General features: G+C 36.5%; 2 protein-coding genes across 2 annotated transcripts; one reads left to right on the forward strand and one right to left on the reverse strand.

The window, feature by feature from the left end:
* Window positions 1–1,145: 1,145 nt before the first annotated feature.
* Window positions 1,146–2,186, reverse strand: LOC112803516 (uncharacterized). The gene has a single exon (XM_025847004.1). The coding sequence runs from the start codon at window positions 2,184–2,186 to the stop codon at window positions 1,146–1,148; it is 1,041 nt and encodes a 346-aa protein (XP_025702789.1).
* A 9,945-nt stretch (window positions 2,187–12,131) lies between these two features.
* LOC140173196 (uncharacterized mitochondrial protein AtMg00810-like) lies at window positions 12,132–12,566 on the forward strand. The gene has a single exon (XM_072195953.1). The coding sequence runs from the start codon at window positions 12,132–12,134 to the stop codon at window positions 12,564–12,566; it is 435 nt and encodes a 144-aa protein (XP_072052054.1).
* Window positions 12,567–22,965: the final 10,399 nt, after the last annotated feature.

The following is a 22,965-nucleotide window of genomic DNA, read 5'->3' on the forward strand; positions in this document are numbered from 1 at the left end:
CAATCCTTCTAGACGTCAGCATAAAGCCGAGGAATTTGCCACCCTTTACCCTGAATGCACATTTTTTGGGGTTGAGCCTCATGTTATGTTGCCTTATTTGTGTGAAGATATCTTCAAGGTTAGCTTCGTGGCCATCATGGTGTTTTGTTTTTACCACCATATCATCGACGTATACTTCCAGATTCTTTTCTATTTGTTTGCTGAAAACTCTGTCCATGAGTTGTTGGTAAGTTGCACCTGCGTTCTTAAGTCCAAAAGGCAGAACCTTATAACAATAGTTTCCCAATTCAGTAATAAATGTTGTTTTATCCTAATCTTTGGGGTGCATTAGGATTTAATTATATCTTGAATATGCATCTAGGAAGCCTAAAACATCATATTCGGATGCATTATCTACTAGTTTGTCAATGCAGGGGAGGGGGTATGCATCCTTAGGGCATGCTTTATTTAGGTTAGTAAAGTCTACGCACATTCGCCACTTACGTGAGGCTTTTCTTACCATAACTACATTGGAGAGCCAGGTTGTGAAACATAGCTCTTTTTATGAATCCTGCCTTTAAGAGTTTCTGTGTTTCTTTTAGACAAGCCGACCTTTTTTCCTCGCCTATATTTCTCTTCTTTTGTGCTATAGGTTTGATTTTTGGATCGATTTGTAACTTGTGTGATATGAATTTCAGATCTATGCCTGGCATGTCTGTCGAGGTCCATGCAAACAAATCGGCATTCCTCTGAAGTATGTTGATAATGTGTTGTCTGGCTCCTGCAGGGAGAGAACAACTTATGTAAGTAAAATGATTGTTGTCATCGTCTAGAGTTACCTTTTCGAGGTCGTCTGTTGGTGATGGCCTGTTTTGAAGATCTTGTCTGGGGTTTAGATCGGCTATGGTTGAAATGCTGCCCACGTAGAAAGGTTCCTGACGGGGCTTGGGCCTCGTGTAATTTTCCAACTTTATTTTCAGACTCTCGTTTTAGCATCGCCAAGCTTCTATTTGGTCAGAATGTATGGTCATTATTTGGCCATCATGCACCTAAAATTTAACACAGAGGTGAACGGTTGATACTATAGCACCAAAAGAATTTAAGGAAGGTCTTCCGAGGATAATGTTATAGGGGCTAGGGCAGTCAACCACGAGGAATTGCACGTACTATGTTTTAAACAAAGGGTTATCACCCGTGGTTATTTTCAGCCATATACTCCCAAGAATGGATACTCGTTCTCCTGAGAATCCGACCAATTCTCCCAAGGATGGTTGCATTAAGTTCTCACCTAGTTTCATCTTCTTAAAGGTGGAATAACAAAGGACATCTGCACTGCTTCCAAGATCTAGTAGGACTTTCCTGACCAGGAGGTCTCCTACTTGGATAGAAATGGCGACAGGGTCGTCTAGATTTGTTGCTTTCGCTCGGTAGTCGGATTGCTCGAAAGAGATGGTGGGTATGTGTGGTGATCTGAATGTTGCCTCCTCCATCTTTTGAACCATCATCATTGCTCGATAATTGTGTTTTCTTGCCGAGGTTGTAGGTCCTCCACCAGCGAACCCACCTGCGATACAATTTATGACCCCCTTTGTTGGTGAGGGTTGGAACCTAGTCTTTCTTGTAGTGCTGGGGTCTTGTTCTGACTGAGCATCAGTTGTATTTCGTTGATTTTGTTGTATTCGTCCACTTATGAACTTGTCCAGGTGGCCTTGCCTGGCCAATCTCTTCAGTAGGTCCTTGGCGATTACGCTCTCGTCGGTTGTGTGGCCAAATTTTTTGTGGAAGGCGTAGTGTTTTGACTTATCTACATGCCTCTGGTCTTGGTATGAACCGGCTCTGCTTGGTGGCCTTATTAGTTTGTTGTGTAGTATCTCCTTGATGATATCCTCTCTTTTGGTATTGAATCTGGTATATGAATTAAACTTCGTAGCTAACTTAAAAGGTTTTTTAGAGTCCTTATTCTGGGACCTATAAGGCTTGTCCTCTTCCTTCCTGAATGGTGGCCTCACATTCCTTCGGGTTTCGTGTAGCTCCTCTATTTTGATTTGTCCAGTTGCTTTGTCCCAGAATTCTTCCAATATTTTCGACTTTGTGACAGCGATAGCTTCCTGAAACTTTCTAGGTCGGAGACCACTCTTGATAGCGTGTAATTGCACTTCTGGATTGAGGTTAGGGATCTCCATGGCTACTGTTGTGAAGCGTGTCATGTAGTCTTTTAGACTTTCGTACTATCCTTGCCTGATTGTGCTGAGGTAGTCTGAGTCTCCCACATAAATTTTGGATGTTGCAAAGTGATTTATGAACAACTTGGTGAACTCATCAAAACTGGTTATGAAACCTGCAGGTAAGTTAGAAAACCATAATAGAGTAGCTCCATCTAAAAAAGTTGGAAAATATCGACACAAAATGGGATCGGAGTCCCTATTGAGAAACATCATAGATTCAAATTTTGTGACATGGACTTTAGGATCTCCGATCCCCTTGTCTGGTGCAAAGTCATGGGGAGTGTAAAATTCTTAGGCATTTTGAAATTCATTATTTTTTCGAAAAAAAAAAATTGGTTTGTCATCTTCCTATTTTGAGGTGTGTTTCCCCTGTCTTTGCATTGGACTCTGACTGATGTTCTTCGTGTTGCTCGGCATTTGCCTTCTTGTTCTCATTCTTCCTTCTGCCATTGTTCTGCATTGCTGCTAACAGCTCGGCCATCCGTTAGTTTTCTGCTAGCAAAACAGCATTGGCGGCCATGAGGACGACATTGGTTCGAGGGGGTTGCTGAGTCTCTAAAAGGTCCGTCATGCTTCAGTTTCTGGAAAGAAAGAAAAAGTATAAGACAGATATAGAGATGTTATATAAAAATTAAAAAATGAGGCAACGGCTCCACCGTGGGGCGCCAAATGTTCCGTTCAAGGATGCACGTTCGAGTTATAGCTTGTAGGCCTTCAACTCCTCGAGCGTTAACGAACCGCTGAGTTTGATCCTCAGAACTGGGACTCTGGCGTGGAACCTACAATAAAGACTCCGTCACTCAAGTCAGTAAATTCCTTAAGATCTAGGAAAATAAAAAGTAAATAGCTATAAGGCGAGTATTATTTTTTTTTTATTTTTTTTGAGATTGTAGTGTTGTGTCTTTCTTGGGGAGCTGAGTGATCTCGTTATATAGCTACTGTTAGGTTAGTCTTCATAACGGTTTGTCGAGGTGGTTCTTGTATTATTTGGAAGACTTATTGTTGTTTTCGAATATTTGATTTTATACGTGAATCTCAGATGCTAATGCTCTTTCGAGGATTTCGTCGGTTGCGTAGTGTATTCGGTCAATCTTTTTGTAGTCGAAGTTGTTAGTATGGTATAATTTGGATCGATTAAAATATACAAGATCAATTTAAAGCTAAACTCAAATTATAAGGATTATTTTGAATATTAACTCAAATTAAAGCTCAGAAGCACCAAGGAGCTCCCTCCGATTGAGTACAGGAATGTTGGATTGCGATTTGCAATGAGACGAGTTTTTTTTTTTGGATTTTTTGTCTTGAACCTTTTGTTTTTGGCTTTTTTTTTTGTCTAGGGTTTTATTTAAATTCTATTGATAGTATGGGCTTACATTGTGCCCATATTGACCCATCATGATGGCCTCTGCTGAAAGAAGAGCCTTTCTCTTTTTATATCCGTACTTACGATTTTTGCGGCCCTAGTTTTCAATTCCCGTATGTCCAAAAACATTCTTCTTTTGTTTATATGTTTTCACATCATTGTTCTAATTAAATTCTAACTAATACGATGATTTCTTTTCCGTTATCATATAAACCTATACCATATCATGTATTCTACAAATGATAACATAATATACAATGTGACACATGTCAAATCTGTGTTGAATGCTCTCCAGTTAGAAGTGAGAATAGATCTTTTGTATAAGAATTATGAAATTAATTTTAATATACTGATAATATAAAATAATTTTATACATATATTTAATTATAATATTATATTAATAAAAATAATTATTTTTATATTAATTATATAATTATTATTAAAAAAATAAATATAATTAAATATATATATATATAATTATTTTATATTATCATTGCATTAAAATTAGAATAAGAACCGGCAACGTGTATGTTATGTTAACACTCACATTCCTAAATAATGGCAAAACGCCAAAACCTGTCAGCAACGATATAATCTAGAGTTCTAGACTGCGTAGAAATTAAGACTCCTCTGTCAAAGGCGATTTAATTTGACAAGACTAGCATTGAAATTAATCAAATTATAGTCTTTCAATTGAAGTACACAGCAGAGGTAACTTATACTCAATATACTTAAGAAGGTGGATTTTATGGTGATTTTTTTATTGTGGTGATTAAATTGTTTAATTTATTTTTATAAATAAAAAATAAAATATATAAAATAAAAATAAAATATTTAAAGTTTATTAAATATTATTTTTTTATTTTTTTTAGTAAGTTAAATATCATATTTTAGGTATCATAATATTCATTATTTAAAAATACGGGTAGAAATAACTCAATTAATTTGTCTGATTTAATTTATTATAAAATAATTTTAGACTCAAATTAATTTAAAAATTTAACTTTATTTATAAGTCAAATTTAAATTCACAAAATAGCTTAATAATTAAATCTATTTAAATTTATTAAAATATAAATAATATATAAATAATTTTTATAATTAAAAAAATTATTAAATTCTTTAATTTATTATATTATATTATAATTTTTTTATATTTATGAATGTGTATTGTATTGAGCCTCAAGATTTATCTGGAAGTTTAGTGATTGCGTCGAAGGGCGAAATAGTTATTTCAGTAGTTCGTAGAGAGAACTTTTTATTCATTGGCAGTGTAAAGACCGTGTCGCAATGAGAAAATGGGTGGTGATTATAATTCACTTATATAGTAAGAAGGGCAATGAAATCTGCAATTTAAAACTCTTTTAGAGTTGATTGCTTTAGTGAAGAATCAATATGTAGTCGTGGGAGATTTCAATGCAATAACTGAATTTCATGAAAAAGAAGGTGGAAGAATAAAGGTCGCTTCATCTAAAAACAATTTCAATAATTTCATTAATGTTGTAGGTTTGGTTGATATGGGTTTTGAAGGTAACAAATTCACATGGTCCAATACACAATATGAAAAAATTTGGTTAGGAGAAGAATTGATAAATGTCTAACATCAATTCAGTAGATGAAGGAATACCCAAGAGTTTATGGTTACACTTGGATTGAATATGACCAAAAATTTAATACGATCTACTTTAAAATATTCAGATCTAATATCCGTACTTTTTAGCCTCAAATTTAATCCGATCCGCACATCTATGAATAGAATCAGATCAGATATCGGATATACCTAATCAAATAATGTATTTTTAAAATTCAAAAATACAGAAAAAAATCAAAAGATATTTCACCAGAACTAAACCCTAAGCCAAACAGTCACTAAAGCACAATTAAAAAAAAATCAAAAGAATAATAGAAATGAAGAAGCAGATTGGAGACTATGGCTGAAAGTTAGTCAAGCCAGCTCATGAGTTAGCTCGAGCACAACTCACTAATAGCTTGATAAGCTGAACTCGTGAGCTGGTGAGTCCAGTTTGAGCCTGAAATTGAGCTCATAAATTAAATGAGTTGAGTTTGAGTTTGGATAAGCCCAATTCATTAGCTCGTGAGCTGGCTCGATTATATATATATAATTATTAATATATATATATATATATTAATGATCTTAATTATTTAAAACTTTATATTTATTTTATATATGAATGTTGATGTAGGACATAAATAAAAAATTTATAATTTGTTGATAAATAGACAATATATAAAATTGATCTTTTTAAATATTTTTTAAAATACATAAGTTATAATTTATTGATATAAAATTATCAATTACGTTCCTATTATTTGAGTCAGCTCGTGAGCTTTTGGTGAGCCGAACTTGAGCTTAAGAATTAGGCTCGATTGTTAATGAGTCGAGCTGTGAGTCAAGCTCAATTTTCGATCTTATTTTAAAAGATTTTATAGAAAAGTAAAAGTAATTTTATGTTTGGATATCTTATGCAAAAATATTTTTTATTTATCAATTATGTTTGGGTATAATAACATAAAAGTACTTTTTATTTATTTATTACATGAAAAATATCTTTTTTTTTAAGAAAAAAAAGATCTTTTAAAAAAATATAAATTACAGCTTCTTAAAAAAAATATTTTTTTGATTTTCTTTAGTGTTTTTACTTTTACTATTAAAAATTTGACAAATATACTAAAAAATAAAAAATATCTATTTTTATCAAAATAATGGCGTCCAGGTAAGTACGAAGTCGCAAAAAGCTCTGAAATGGAAGAGGAGAAATTCTTTAAAAATTGGAGGAATGAAGCAATACCCACAACAAATAGAAGAAATCAAATAAAGAAAAAAAGAAACATGGTCGCATTTGTGCTTTGTAGGATTTGGATAACTTGAGACCAATGAAATTTTGAGAATACTAAACTAATCCCAAATGAGATATGAAAAGAAGTTGAAACCTTAATGAAGAATATAAATTTCAAACATCCTTATTTTAGAATATCATAATTAAGGAACAAAATCAGAAAAATATCAAAGAGGATTAGAAAAAAAATTAATGTAATTTATTAGGATATTATTCCATAACAAGCGTACTCTTGGGGCATTGGATTCGATGGTCCTAGAACGTTTGGATTACATAATGATCCTATAACAAACATGCTTTTTAAGTTTTTTTAACAATTGCTAAATAGTTCCTTTCTAATTTTAATTACAAATTAACCCTATATATTTTATTTAATTATAAAAATTATTTTTTAATTTATAAATTATTATTTTATTATTCATCTATTATGTTTATTAACAATAAAAAACAAAAATAATAACGAATTAGCTCTTCCATTGATCGTAATAAAATTTTTTGCCATTCCAATCGATTAAAGTTTATATTTGATCTGTGACATTCGTCCATGATTGTGAAATCGTATTTCTTTCAGAAACAATTGATTGCATTATCAAAACAATCGATTGAATTTCAAGTTTTCCATATATCAATCGATTGGACTACAAGTTGTTATCACAAAACAATCGATTGAAAATTACAAGGCAGCATGGTTTTTACAAAATTCAATCGATTGGTCATATTACCCAATCGATTGAACGATGACTAAAATGTGGATTTTTAATATTTCAATCGATTGCTTATACTACCCAATTGATTGAATGCTTCAAAACAACTTGAGGTCTCACAATATTAGTTGTGTTACCCAATCAATTGATTTTGGAAAATTCATATTGTTTTGATGACTTCATATAAAAAAAAAAAAAGATGAAGGAGGTAATGCACCACTCTCTAATAAAACAGTGTACAGCTTTTGAGCAAATTCCGAGTTCTTTGCTGCACTGAGGACATACTTGTAGACATTATTTACACGGATCTTTTCTGCAGGTGATGGTTTTATAGGTGAAGAGCATTTGTATGCTTCTGTGTCATTTTCTTCAATATGATGTATTTTATCTAGTTTTGTTTGACTTGCCCATATTTAATAGTAGTTCATTTGGCTGGACCCTTAGGGTTGAGATTTTGCCAAGATCAGATGGGATTTCCAGCACTCTATTTCATCAGCAAGAAGCGGATGTGTTGTGTTAGGTAACCTTACAATTTCTGCACAACCCCTAACAGCAAAGCTGTAGTTTTGGAGCTGATTACTAGGTACCTCAGCTGGAATAAGAGCCCCAGGAGCACCCATCATATCAATAATGTATTCACTGCATCAGTTGAACAAATCAGTAACAGCAATTGAAATTGTTACAACATTATGCAAGACCAGCACTATTAATTTTATTTAAAGGCCATGGGCCAGATACTAGGTCATTAAGGTAAACTGTTTGTGGTCTAATATCTTTCAAATAAGTTCAAATTGAGCAACATAAAATTATTTGAGAATCCAAATAAGCATAAATTGCAATCAATGACTCAATGTAATCTAATAATTTATCCACCAGTGTAATAAATTGAACAGTTTTTTCCTGTAAAACTAAATTACCTACACCAGAACATGCAATATGCTCAACTAACTCATACAGGTGGACTAGTTTCTCCATCTCAAAGGTGAGGCAGAGTTTTTCAAAGCATCGGGAATACAAAATGAAAAAAAGTGAAATAAAATTGCTTTTAGGTGCGCTCTGCCTCTGGACGAACATGAAAATGAAATATATAATAAAGCTTCTAACCCAATAGAACACATTCCATGTGGGAGGCTGATTTGAAATGTTTAGGGAATTAAATTTTCTTAGAAGCAATAATAAAAATGTAAAATAACTCATTAATATGGGTAATAGCAATATTAAGATAAATACCTTCCATCATCTGCTTTAATTAAATTCACTGCTCCATCATCTGCTCCATCGATTGATTTTGGAAAATCCATATTGTTTTGATAACTTCAATCAATTGGGTAATACAACCAATCGATTGAATTGTGAGACCTCAGGTTATTTTGAAATATTCAATTGATTGGGTAGTATAAGCAATCAATTGAATTATTAAAAACCCACATTTTATTCATCATTCAATCTATTGGGTAATATGATTAATCGATTGATTTTTGCAAAAATCATGCTGTCTTGCAATTTTCAATCGATTGTTTTGTGATAACAACCTATAGTCCAATCGATTGAGTTATGGACAATTGAAATTCAATCAATTGTTGTTTTGATAATGCAATCGATTGATTCTGAAAGAAACACGATTTCACAGCCCTGGACGAACATCACGGATCAAATATAAACTTTAATAAATTGGAATGGCCAAAAATTTTATTACGATCAATGGAAGATTTAATTCGTTATTGTTTTTGTTTTTGATTGTTAATAAACATAATAATTGAATGACAAAATAATAATTTATAAATTTAAAATAGTTTTTATAATTAAATAAAATATATGGGATTAATTTGTAATTAAAATCAGAAAAGGAATATTTAGCAGTTGTTAAAAAAATTTAAAAAACATATTTTGTTATGGGACCATTAAGTGGTCCAAACGTTATGGGACCATTGAATCCTTTGCCTTCTCTTGGTCTATGTATTGGTAAGAACCTTGTAATCACAGATGAGAAATATGAATAAAAATAATAGTTTTCTAAATAATTCTTTGTTTCTTTCCTAAACTCTTTGTACCATGGTAACATGGTATCAGAGCAGAGTTGGGTTCTAGGGATTCAAAATTATGACGAATTCACATTACAAATTACAAATATGCCACGCAATAGTTTTGGCATGCGATCATCACAAACTAATTCTGAAAATTTATCAATGGATATAATTATCCATTATAGGCAACTCTGATGAAAAAAATAATTGGTGGAAGAAAAAAGAAGAAACACACCAAAAAACTGCTTTAAGATTGTGGATTATCTAGATTGGTGGAAAAATAATCATCAAGAAATCAGAGTAAGGGAGCTGCCGCTGCTGTGAGCATCCCAGAAGTCACCAATAGCGGTGGCGAGGCCAGAAGAGAGAAAACAAGTCACGATGGTAAGGCAGCAGCGGCGGTAATAAGGGCAAGGACTACTGAACTCCTTGGCTGCTCAGCCCAAACCGGGACTCAATATAAAGGGGAAACGCAAAATCAGAATCCAATTAAAAAGATAAATGAATAAATTTTTGATTGTGGGGCTACCGATACTATGACTCATGACCTTCATAATTTTAACAGCTTGACTATACCCTCAAAAGCCCATATCGAAACAGCTAGTGGAGAATCAATTTATGTTAAAGGCGGAGGCTCCATTACTTTTTCAGAAAAATTGAAATTAAAAATTACCTCTATGTCCCTGCACTATCATCAAAATTATTGTCTGTTAGCCAAATAACAAAAGAACTAAATTGTGTGGTACTCATGTACTCTACCTTTTGTCTTTTACAGGATATTCTTACGAAGGAGATCATTGGGCGTGGTACTGAGCGAGAAGGCCTTTACTACGTTGATGATGTAGCACATCAGGTCATGCCATGCTTGCTCACCGAACGGTTACTAGGCAACTTTGGTTATGGCACAGGCGTCTCGGACATCCTTCATTTGGATACCTCAAGTTACTATTTCCTAGTCTTTTTACAAGTAGTACTGAATCCCCCAAATGTGAAATTTGTATTCGTACAAAACTCACAGAGTTTCTTTTCCTCCAACTAACACTAGAGTCAATTCCAGTTTTTCTCTAATACACTCTGATGTGTGGGGTCAAACTCCTATTTTCCATAATAATTTTCAATATTTTGTGTTATTTGTGGATGATTTCTCTCGCATGACTTTGATATATTTTTTAAAACACAAATCTGAAGTACCTGACAAGTTTTTTGCTTTCTACCAAATGATTCAAACTCAATTCAACAAGAAAATTCAAGTACTTCACTCAGATAATGGTAGGGAATTTATAAACCAGTCAATGCGCAATTTTTTTTATAAAAAATGGTCTTATCCATCAAACTTTCTGCCCAAATACACCCCAACAAAATGGTGTGGCTGAGCGGTGAAATCGTAAGTTACTTAAGATGACCCGAGCCATGCTTTTTGATGCACAAGTTTCAAAATTTTTTTGGCCTAAAGCTATAGCGACCTTTGCCTATTTACTAAATCGCCTACCTACCCAAGTTCTCCACCACAAAACACCCTTACAAGTCTTGGCTACTCAAACTGTAATCCCGCCTATTCTAACCTTACCACCTCAAATATTTGGATGTTCCGTCTTTGCTCATATTCCCAAAGCCAATAGAACCAAACTTGACCCTAGTGCAAAAAAAATGTGTTTTTGTTGGGTATGCTACACCAGAAGGGGTATAGGTGCTACAATCCAATCACTCGTCGTATTCATGTGACCATGGATTGTGATTTTTTGGAATCCGAATTTTACTTCAGCCGCTAACATGGCATTCATGGGAGAATAATAATGAACCACCAAGTTGGCTAAATAACCTTTATTGCCCAAAAACTGTTCAAACAGAGCAAGTAGATGGAGCCACCGAGTATACTTCACTCAATGTAGAAAACAACTCGGTACATACAACCAGTGAGAGTCCTTTTGAGAATGTCAGACAAGAGGTAAGTAATTGTCTATCTAATAATTTACTCCCTGTTTTTAATGAGGCCACTAACAATAACAGTATAGCACTGGAACATGAAGAACCAGAGCCCAATATCTTTATTCTTCCTCCAAGAAGAAACAGAAGGATGCCTTCTGATCGATATTCACCAGAACATGTTCCCCGTAACTCAAGATACCCGATAAGAGTGGCTAGAGAAGGAATAGCAGATGTTGCAAAGACTTTTTCCACCAGACTCTTAACAAAAGACATTCCAAGAACTGTCCGAGAAGCCAATGAGAAAGCTGAATGGCGAAAAGCCATGAATACAGAAATTGAAGCTCTAGAGAAAAATGAAACTTAGGAGAAGTTTCTCCTACCGGCAAGGAAAAAGTCAGTCGGGTGCAAATGGATTTTCACCATTAAACACAAGGCAGATGGCACTATTGAACGCTACAAGGCAAGGTTGGTGGCCAAAAGTTATACACAAACCCATGGTATCGACTACACTGAAACTTCCTCACCGATTGCAAAGATTAATACTATCAGGGTGTTGTTTTCAATAGCAGCAAATGAAGCTTGGCCACTCCATCAATTTGATGTCAAGAATGGTTTCTTGCATGGAGAGTTGAAAGAAAAAGTGTACATGGAAGCTCCTCCAGGTTTCTCAACAGGATTTAGAAAAAATGAAGTTTGTCGGTTAAAGAAGGCTCTTTATGGACTTAAACAATCTCCACGTGCCTGATTTGGAAGATTTACAGATGTCATGAAAAGGTATGGGTACAAACAAAGTAACTCTGATCATATCCTTTTTTTTTTTGAAAAAATGGAGAGATTTAATCACTTGCCTAATAATCTATGTGGATGATATGATCATAACGGGAAGTGATGCTGCAGAAATTAAAAAATTGAGAAGAAACCTATTTACAGACTTTGAAATGAAGGATTTGGGAAGACTAAAATATTTTTTAGGAATAGAAGTTCTACAATCCAGCAAAGGAATCTTTATCTCTCAAAGAAAATACATTTTGGACCTTCTGGCAGAAACAGCAATGGTGGATTGCAAACCAATAGATACGCTTATGCAAGTTAATCACAAGTTGAAGATAGTAGAAGGTGCCACCTTAGCAGATAAGGAAAGGTACCAGCGACTGGCTGAAAAATTAATTTACTTATCACATACTCGGCCTGACATAGCTTATGCTGTGGGAATAGTAAGTCAGTTTATGCTTAAGTCACGAGAAGATCATATGGAAGCTGGCATGAAGATAGTTCAATATTTGAAGGGAGCTCTAGGAAGTGGAATCATTTTCAAAAGGAATGGTCATTTGAAGGTTGAGGCATACACTAACGCAGATTGGGTAGGCAACCCAAATGATAGAAGATCAACAGCTGCTTGCTTTACACTTGTTGGAGGCAACCTATTAACTTGGAAAAGTAAGAAGCAGAATGTTGTAGCTCTTTCAAGTGCAGAAGCAGAATTTTGAGGAATCGTTAAAAGCATAACTGAAGTATTGTGGATAAGAAAATTGATGAATGAGATTGGGTTTTCACCACAATTGCCAAGCCAGTTGAAATGTGACAACAAAGTCGCAATCAGCATTTCAGAGAATCTCGTACAACATCATAGAACAAAACATGTTGAGGTGGATCGACATTTTATCAAAGAAAAAATTGAGAATGGCATTATTGAGCTTCCATTTGTGAGATCAGAAGATCAATTGGCTGATATTCTTACTAAACCAATTTCAATACAAGCCCTTGCTAAAGTTTTAACCAAGTTGAGTATTGGTGATTCCACTACTCACCTTGAGGGGGAGTATTAGAATATCATAATTAGAAAATAAAATCAAGAAAATATCAAAGAGGATTAGAAAAAAAATCAATGTAATTTATTATGATATTATTCCATAACAAACGTACTCTTGGTCTATATATTGGTAAGAACCTTGTAATCATAGATGAGAAATATGAATAAAAATAATACTTTTCTAAATAATTTTTCGTTTCTTTTCTAAACTCTTTGTACCATAGTAACACCTTATCCTAGTTTATCTTCAACTTTTTCTTTCTTACTTTGTTAATCATTGGTTAAATTTTCATCTTTATCCATAGTTATCCTATGGAAACTCTTCTGTACTTATTTACTAAGTGTCAATGTAATTTTTTATTTTTGAAAAGAAAAAAACTAAACTCAATAACAAATTAGAATTAGTATTTAAAAAATGACTATAATAGATGATGAGCGGATAATTTATACGCTTTTTGGCATTGTTTTTAGTATGTTTTTAGTATGATCTAGTTAGTTTTTAGTATATTTTTATTAGTTTTTAGTTAAAAATCACTTTTCTGGACTTTACTATGAGTTTGTGTGTTTTTCTGTGATTTCAGGTATTTTCTGACTGAAATTGAGGGACCTGAACAAAAATCTGATTCAGAGACTAAAAAGGACTACAAATGCTGTTGGATTCTGACCTCCCTGCACTCGAAGTGAATTTTCTGGAGCTACAGAAGCCCAATTGGCGCGCTCTCAACGGCGTTAGAAAGTAGACATTCTGGGCTTTCCAGCAATATATGATAGTCCATACTTTGCCAAGATTTGATGGCCCAAACCGGCGTTCAAAGTCACCCTCAGAATTCCCAGCGTTAAACGCCGGAACTGGCACAAGGATGGGAGTTAAACGCCCAAACTGGCACCAAAGCTGGCGTTTAACTCCAAGAAGAGTCTCTACACGAAAATGCTTCAATGCTCAGCCCAAGCACACACCAAGTGGGCCCGGAAGTGAATTTTTATGTCATTTACTCATCTCTGTAAACCCTAGGCTACTAGTTCTCTATAAATAGGACCTTTTACTATTGTATTTTCATCTTTGGATCTTTGGATTATTTTGAGATCCTTTGATCATCTTTGGACATCTAGTTCTTAGATCATTGGGAGGCTGGCCATTCGGCCATGCCTAGACCTTGTTCTTATGTATTTTCAACGGTGGAGTTTCTACACACCATAGATTAAGGTGTGGAGCTCTGCTGTACCTCGAGTATTAATGCAATTACTATTGTTCTTCTATTCAATTCCGCTTGTTCTTGTTCTAAGATATCACTTGTTCTTCAACTTGATGAATGTGATGATCCGTGACACTCATCATCATTCTCACCTATGAACGTGTGCCTGACAACCACCTCCGTTCTACCTTAGATTGGGTGGATATCTCTTGGGTTCTTTAACCGGAATCTTCGTGGTATAAGCTAGAACTGATGGCGGCATTCAAGAGAATCCGGAAGGTCTAAACCTTGTCTGTGGTATTCTGAGTAGGATTCAATGATTGAATGACTGTGACGAGCTTCAAACTCCTGAGGGCGGGGCGTTAGTGACAGACGCAAAAGAATCACTAGATTCTATTCCGGCCTGATTGAGAACCGACAGATGGATAGCCGTGCCGTGACAGGGTGCGTTGAACATTTCCACTGAGAGGATGGGAGGTAGCCACTGACAACGGTGAAACCCTTGCATACAGCTTGCCATGGAAAGGAGTAAGAAGGATTGGATGAAGACAGTAGGAAAGCAGAGAGACGGAAGGGACTAAGCATCTTCATACGCTTATCTGAAATTCCTACCAATGAATTGAATAAGTATCTCTATCTTTATCTTTATGTTTTATTCATCATTCATAACCATTTGAGTTTGCCTGGCTAAGATTTACAAGGTGACCATAGCTTGCTTCATACCAACAATCTCTGTGGGATCGACCCTTACTCGCGTAAGGTTTATTACTTGGACGACCTAGTACACTTGCTGGTTAGTTGTGCGAAGTTGTGATAAAAAGTTGAGATTGCAATTGAGCGTACCATGTTGATGGCGCCATTGATGATCACAATTTCGTGCACCAAGTTTTTGGCGCCGTTGCCGGGGATTGTTGAGTTTGGACAACTGACGGTTCATCTTGTTGCTTAGATTAGGTATTTTTCTTCAGAGTTCCTAAGAATGAATTCTAGTGTTTCAAAGTGATGTTCTTATCATCACCAAAGCTGATTGATTCTCATCAATTTAGCTCTTGAATGCAATGTCCTGCTGAAGCTTGGCTAGCCATGTCTGATTCCTTTAGACTGAAGCTTTAGACTAACATTGCATGATTCCTGGAATTCTCATTAAGAATTTTGATACCTTTATTTTCTTTTCCACTTAATTTTCGAAAAATCAAAAAAAAATTACAAAATCATAAAAACCAAAAAAAATATTTTATGTTTCTTGTTTGAGTTTAGTGTTTCATTTTAAGTTTGGTGTCAATTGCATGTTTCTGTTCTTCTTGCATTCATGCATGTGTCTTCATTAATCTTCAAGTTGTTCTTGATGATTTCATTGCTCTGATCTTTGAATTCTATTGACTTGAGTGTTTATATGTCTCATATGCATTCTCACTGTTAGTGTCAGCAGTATACAAACTGCTAAGTTTGGTGTCTTGCATGCATTGTTATTTAATTGTAGTTGCATTTTGATTATTCCTCATTATTAAAAATCCAAAAATATTTTTAATTTGTGTCTTTTCAAGTCAATAATATAGAGAATTAAAGATTCAGAACACACTGCAGAGGAATTACACAGAAAAAGCTGGGCGTTCAAAACGCCCAGTGAGGAAGGCAAACTGGCGTTTAAACGCCCAAAAGGGTACTAGTTTGGGCGTTAAACGCCAGAATGTGCACCATTCTGGGCGTTTAACGCTAGGATGGCACAAGAGGGAAGATTCTGTTTTTAATTCAGATTTTTTTTCAAGTTTTCAAAATTTTTCAAAATCAAATCTTTTTCAAATCAAATCTTTTCAATCAAATCTTTTTTAAAATCAATTTCTTTCTATTTTCAAAAATACTTGCTATCAATTAATGATTTGATTCAACATTTCAAGTATGTTGCCTTTTCTGTTGAGAAAGGTTTAATGTTTGAATCATATCTTTTCATGATAGCCAAGTCATTAATTTTCAAAATCAAATCTTTTTTAAATCATGTCTTCCTAATCACATCTTTTTCAAAATAGTTTTCAATCAAATCTTTTTGATTTCTAATTTCAAATCTTTTTCAAAAATCACTTGATTTCTTTTCCACTCTTGGTTTTCGAAAATCAATTAAAGTTTTTCAAAATGTTTTCAAAATCTTTCTACTTAATTTTCGAAAATTTCTTCCCCTCTTCTCACATCCTTCTATTTATGGACTAACACTATTCCTTAATGCACAATTCAAACTCCATCTTCTTTGATAAAGTTCGAATTTTCTACTTTTGCCTTCTATTTTTCTTTTCCTCTGACACCTCAAGGAATCTCTATACTGTGACATAGAGGATTCCATATTTCCTTGTTCTTTTCTCTTTCATATGAGCAGGAGCAAAGACAAAAGCATTCTTGTTGAGGCTGATCCTGAACCTGAAAGGACCTTGAAGTGAAAGCTAAGAGAAGCTAAGGCACAATTCTCTGTAGAGGACCTAACAGAAATCTTCAAAGAAGAAGAACCCATGGCAGCCGAAAACAACAACAATGCCAACAATGCAAGGAAGGCGATGGGTGACTTTACTGCACCTACTCCCGACTTCTATGGGAGAAGCATCTCTATCCCTGCCATTAGAGCAAACAACTTTGAGCTTAAGCCTCAATTAGTTTCTCTAATGCAACAGAATTGCAAGTTCCATGGACTTCCATTGGAAGATCCTCATCAGTTTTTAGCTGAATTCTTGCAAATCTGTGACACTGTCAAGACTAATGGGGTTGACCCTGAGGTCTACAGACTTATGCTATTCCCTTTTGCTGTAAGAGACAGAGCTAGGACATGGTTGGACTCACAACCTAAAGAAAGCCTGAACTCTTGGGAAAAGCTAGTCAATGCCTACTTGGCAAAGTTCTTTCCACCTCAAAAATTGAGTAAGCTTAGAGTGGAAGTCCAAACCTTCAGACAGAAGGAAGGAGAATCCCTCTATGAAGCTTGGGAAAGATACAAACAATTAATCAAAAAGTGTCCCTCTGACATGCTTTCTGAATGGAGCATCATAGGTATTTTCTATGATGGTCTGTCTGAACTGTCCAAGATGTCTTTGGATAGCTCTGCTGGAGGATCTCTTCATTTGAAGAAGACGCCTACAGAAGCTCAAGAACTAATTGAAATGGTTGCAAATAACCAATTCATGTACACTTCTGAAAGGAATCCTGTGAACAATGGGACTAATCAGAAGAAAGGAGTTCTTGAGATTGACACTCTGAATGCCATATTGGCTCAGAACAAAATATTGACTCAGCAAGTCAATATGATTTCTCAAAGTCTGTCTGGAATGCAAAATGCACCAGGTAGTACTAAGGAAGCTTCATCTGAAGAAGAAGCTTATGATCCTGAGAACCCTTCAATGGAAGAGGTGAATTACATGGGAGAACCCTATGGAAACACCTATAATCCTTCATGGAGAAATCATCCAAATCTCTCATGGAAGGATCAACAGAGACCTCAACAAGGTTTCAACAATAATAATGGTGGAAGAAACAGGTTTAGCAATGGCAAGCCTTTTCCATCATCTTCTCAGCAACAGACAGAGAGTTTTAAGCAGAACACCTCTGACCTAGCAACCATGGTCTCTGATCTAATCAAAACCACTCAAAGTTTCATGACTGAAACAAGGTCCTCCATTAGAAATTTGGAGGCACAAGTGGGACAGCTGAGTAAGAAAATTACTGATCTCCCTCCTAGCACTCTTCCTAGCAATACAGAAGAAAATCCAAAAGAAGAGTGCAAAGCCATCAACATGGCCGAATTTGGAGAGGAGGAAGAGGCAGTGAACGCCACTGAGGAAGACCTCAACGGACGTCCACTGGCCTCCAATGAGTTCCCCAATGAGGAACCATGGGAATCTGAGGCTCAAAATGAGACCATAGAGATTCCATTGGACGTACTTCTGCCATTCATGAGCTCTAATGAGTATTCTTCCTCTGAAGAGGATGAGTATGTCACTGAAGAGCAAGTTGCTAAATACCTTGGAGCAATCATGAAGCTAAATGACAAGTTATTTGGAAATGAGACTTGCGAGGATGAACCCCCTTTGCTCACCAAAGAACTGGATGACTTGTCTAGGCAGAAATTACCTCAAAAGAGACAGGATCCTGGGAAGTTTTCAATACCTTGTACCATAGGCACCATGACCTTCAAGAAGGCCTTGTGTGACCTAGGGTCAAGTGTAAACCTCATGCCTCTCTCTGTAATGGAGAAGCTAGGAATCTTTGAGGTGCAAGCTGCAAAAATCTCACTAGAGATGGCAGACAACTCAAGAAAACAAGTTCATGGACTTGTAGAGGATGTTCTGGTAAAAGTTGAAGACCATTACATCCCTGCTGACTTCATAGTCCTAGAGACTGGGAAGTGCATGGATGAATCCATCATCCTTGGCAGACCCTTCCTAGCCACAGCAAAGGCTGTGATTGATGTTGATAGAGGAGAATTGATCATTCAAGTGAATGAAGAATCCTTTGTGTTTAAGGCTCAAGGATATCCCTCTGTCACCATGGAGAGGAAGCATGAAGAGCTTCTCTCAAAACAGAGCCAAACAGAGCCCCCACAGTCAAACTCTAAGTTTGGTGTTGGGAGGCCACAACCAACTTCTAAGTTTGGTGTTGAACCCCCACATTCAAACTCTAAGTTTGGTGTTGGGAGGTTCCAACATTGCTCTGAGTATCTGTGAGGCTCCATGAGAGCCCACTGTCAAGCTACTGACATTAAAGAAGCGCTTGTTGGGAGGCAACCCAATCTTATTATATTTATCTATTCTCTTTTGTTATTTTATGTTTTTTGTAGGTTGATGATCATGAGAAGTCACAAAATCAATGGAAAAAGCAAAAACAGAATGAAAAACAGAAAGAAAAACAGCACACCCTGGAGGAAGAACCTGCTGGCGTTTAAACGCCAGTAAGGCTAGCAGATGGGCGTTTAACGCCCAGTCTGGCACCATTCTGGGCGTTTAACGCCAGAAAGGGGCACCAGACTGGCGTTAAACGCCAGTAAAGGGCAAGAACTTGGCGTCAAACGCCAGAAATGGGCACCAACCCGGCGTTTAACGCCAGAATTGGCACAAAGAGCAATTTCGCTCGCCACTTGGTGCAGGGATGACTTTTCCTTGACACCTCAGGATCTGTGGACCCCACAGGATCCCTACCTACCCCACCACTATCTCTCTCTCTTCTTCACCCATTCACCAATCACCTCAACACCTCTTCCCCAAAAACCCTTCACCTATCAAATCCCATCTTTTTCTTCACCACTCACATCCATCCTTCATAAAACCCCACCTACCCCACCATTCAAATTCAAACCACTTTCCCTCCCAAACCCACCCATACATGACCGAACCATAACCCTCCCCCCACTCCTATATAAACCCTTCTTCACTCCTTCATTTTCACACAACCTAAACACTACTTCTCCCTCTTTGGCCGGACTACAAAGCCTCCTCCATCTCCTTCAATTCTTCTTCTTCTACTCTCTTCTTTCTTCTTTTGCTCGAGGACGAGCAAACCTTTTAAGTTTGGTGTGGTAAAAGCATTGCTTTTTGTTTTTCCATAACCATTTATGGCATCCAAGGCCGGAGAAACCTCTAGAAATAGGAAAGGGAAGGCAAAAGCTTCCACCTCCGAGTCATGGGAGATGGAGAGATTCATCTCAAGGGTGCATCAAGACCACTTCTATGAAGTTGTGGCCTTGAAGAAGGTGATCCCCGAGGTCCCTTTCAAACTCAAAAAGAGTGAATATCCGGAGATCCGACATGAGATCCGAAGGAGAGGTTGGGAAGTTCTTACCAACCCCATTCAACAAGTCGGAATCTTGATGGTTCAAAGAGTTCTATGCCAATGCATGGATCACCAAAAACCATGATCAAAGTGTGAACCCGGACCCAAAGAATTGGCTTACTATGGTTCGGGGGAAATACTTGGATTTTAGTCCGGAAAATGTAAGGTTGGCATTCAACTTGCCCATGATGTAAGAAGATGAACATCCTTACACTAGAAGGGTCAACTTTGATCAAAGGTTGGACCAAGTCCTCATAGACATCTGTGAAGAGGGCGCCCAATGGAAGAGAGATTCAAGAGGAAAGCTGGTTCAATTGAGAAGGCATGACCTCAAGCCCGTGGCTAGAGGATGGTTGGAGCTTATTCAACGCTCAATCATTCCCACTAGTAACCGGTCCGAAGTTACCATAGACCGGGCTATCATGATTCATAGCATCATGATTGGAGAAGAAATAGAAGTTCATGAGGTTATAGCTCAAGAACTTTATAAGGTGGCGGACAAGTCCTCTACCTTGGCAAGGTTAGCCTTTCCTCATCTCATTTGTAACCTCTGTTATTCAGTTGGAGTTGACATAGAGGGAGACATCCCCATTGATGAGGACAAGCCCATCACTAAGAAGAGGATGGAGCAAACAAGAGACCCCTCTCATCATCAAATCCCTGAGATGCCTCAAGGGATGCACTTTCCTCCATAAAACTATTGGGAGCAACTAAACACCTCCCTAGGAGAATTGAGTTCCAACATGGGACAACTAAGGGTGGAGCACCAAGAACATTCCATCCTCCTCCATGAAATTAGAGAAGATCAAAGAATCATGAGAGAGGAGCAACAAAGACAAGGAAGAGACATTGAGGAGCTCAAGCACTCCATAGGATCTTCAAGAGGAAGAACAAGCCGCCATCACTAAGGTGGACCCGTTCTTTAATTTCCTTGTTCTTTATTTTCTTTGTTTTTCGAAAAAATCATGCTTATGTTTATCTATGTTTGTGTCTTGTGATCATTAGTGTCTTAGTGTCTATGCCTTAAAGTTATAAATGTCCTATGAATCCATCACCTTTCTTGAATGAAAAATGTTCTTAATTGAAAAAAGAGAAGAATTGCATGAATTTTGAATTTTATAACAGTTTAATTATTTTGATGTGGTGGCAATACTTTTGTTTTCTGAATGTATGCTTAAACAGTGCATATGTCTTTTGAATTTGTGGTTCATGAATGTTGGCTCTTGAAAGAATGATGAAAAAGGAGACATGTTACTGAGGATCTGAAAAATCATAACAATGATTCTTGAAGCAAGAAAAAGCAGTGAATACAAAAAAAAGAGAAAGAGAAAAACGAAAAAAAAAATATTCGAAAAAAGAAAAGGAAAAAAAAAGAAAGGAAAAAGAAAGAAAAAAAGAAAGAAATAAAGTTGTGATCCAAGGCAAAAAGAGTGTGCTTAAGAACCCTGGACATCTCTAATTGGGGACTCTAGCAAAGCTGAGTCACAATCTGAAAAGGTTCACCCAATTATGTGTCTGTGGCATGTATGTATCCGGTGGTAATACTGGAAGACAGAGTGCTTTGGGCCACGGCCAAGACTCAGTAAGTAGCTGTGTTCAAGAATCATCATACTTAACTAGGAGAATCAATGACACTATCTGGATTCTGAGTTCCTAAAGAAGCCAATCATTCTGAATTTCAAAGGATAGAGTGAGATGCCAAAACTGTTCAGAGGCAAAAAGCTAAAAGCCCCGCTCATCTAATTAATACTGATCTTCATAGATGTTTTTGGAATTCATTGCATATTCTCTTCTTTTTATCTTATTTGATTTTCAGTTGCTCGAGGACAAGCAACAATTTAAGTTTGGTGTTGTGATGAGCGGATAATTTATACGCTTTTTGGCATTGTTTTTAGTATGTTTTTAGTATGATCTAGTTAGTTTTTAGTATATTTTTATTAGTTTTTAGTTAAAAATCACTTTTTTGGACTTTACTATGAGTTTGTGTGTTTTTCTGTGATTTCAGGTATTTTCTGACTGAAATTGAGGGACCTGAGCAAAAATCTGATTCAGAGACTAAAAAGGACTACAGATGCTGTTGGATTCTGACCTCCCTGCACTCGAAGTGAATTTTCTGGAGCTACAGAAGCCCAATTGGCGCGCCCTCAAAGGCGTTGGAAAGTAGACATCCTGGGCTTTCCAGCAATATATGATAGTCCATACTTTGCCCAAGATTTGATGGCCCAAACCGGCGTTCAAAGTCACCCTCAGAATTCCCAGCGTTAAACACCGGAGCTGGCACAAGGATGGGAGTTAAACGCCCAAACTGGCACCAAAGCTGGCGTTTAACTCCAAGAAGAGTCTCTACACAAAAATGCTTCAATGCTCAGCCCAAGCACACACCAAGTGGGCCCGGAAGTGAATTTTTATGTCATTTACTCATCTCTGTAAATCCTAGGCTACTAGTTCTCTATAAATAGGACATTTTACTATTGTATTTTCATCTTTGGATCTTTGGATTATTTTGAGATCCTTTGATCATCTTTGGACATCTAGTTCTTAGATCATTGGGAGGCTGGCCATTTGTCCATGCCTAGACTTTGTTCTTATGTATTTTCAACGGTGGAGTTTCTACACACCATAGATTAAGGTGTGGAGCTCTGCTGTACCTCGAGTATTAATGCAATTACTATTGTTCTTCTATTCAATTCCGCTTGTTCTTGTTCTAAGATATCACTTGTTCTTCAACTTGATGAATGTGATGATCCATGACACTCATCATCATTCTCACCTATGAACGTGTGCCTGACAACCACCTCCGTTCTACCTTAGATTGGGTGGATATCTCTTGGGTTCTTTAACCGGAATCTTCGTGGTATAAGCTAGAACTGATGGCGGCATTCAAGAGAATTCGGAAGGTCTAAACCTTGTGTGTGGTATTCTGAGTAGGATTCAATGATTGAATGACTGTGACGAGCTTCAAACTCCTGAGGGCGGGGCGTTAGTGACAGACGCAAAAGAATCACTGGATTCTATTCTGGCCTGATTGAGAACCGACAGATGGATAGCCGTGCCGTGACAGGGTGCGTTGAACATTTCCACTGA

Source organism: Arachis hypogaea, chromosome 5, assembly GCF_003086295.3.
Source record: "Arachis hypogaea cultivar Tifrunner chromosome 5, arahy.Tifrunner.gnm2.J5K5, whole genome shotgun sequence".
Taxonomy (NCBI): Eukaryota; Viridiplantae; Streptophyta; class Magnoliopsida; order Fabales; family Fabaceae; genus Arachis; species Arachis hypogaea.

What these genes read in the sequence shown, in the direction of transcription:
- LOC140173196 (XM_072195953.1), top strand. Translation starts at nt 12,132, where the DNA reads ATGGTGGATTGCAAACCAATAGATACGCTTATGCAAGTTAATCACAAG.
- LOC112803516 (XM_025847004.1), bottom strand. Translation starts at nt 2,186, where the DNA reads ATGACACGCTTCACAACAGTAGCCATGGAGATCCCTAACCTCAATCCA.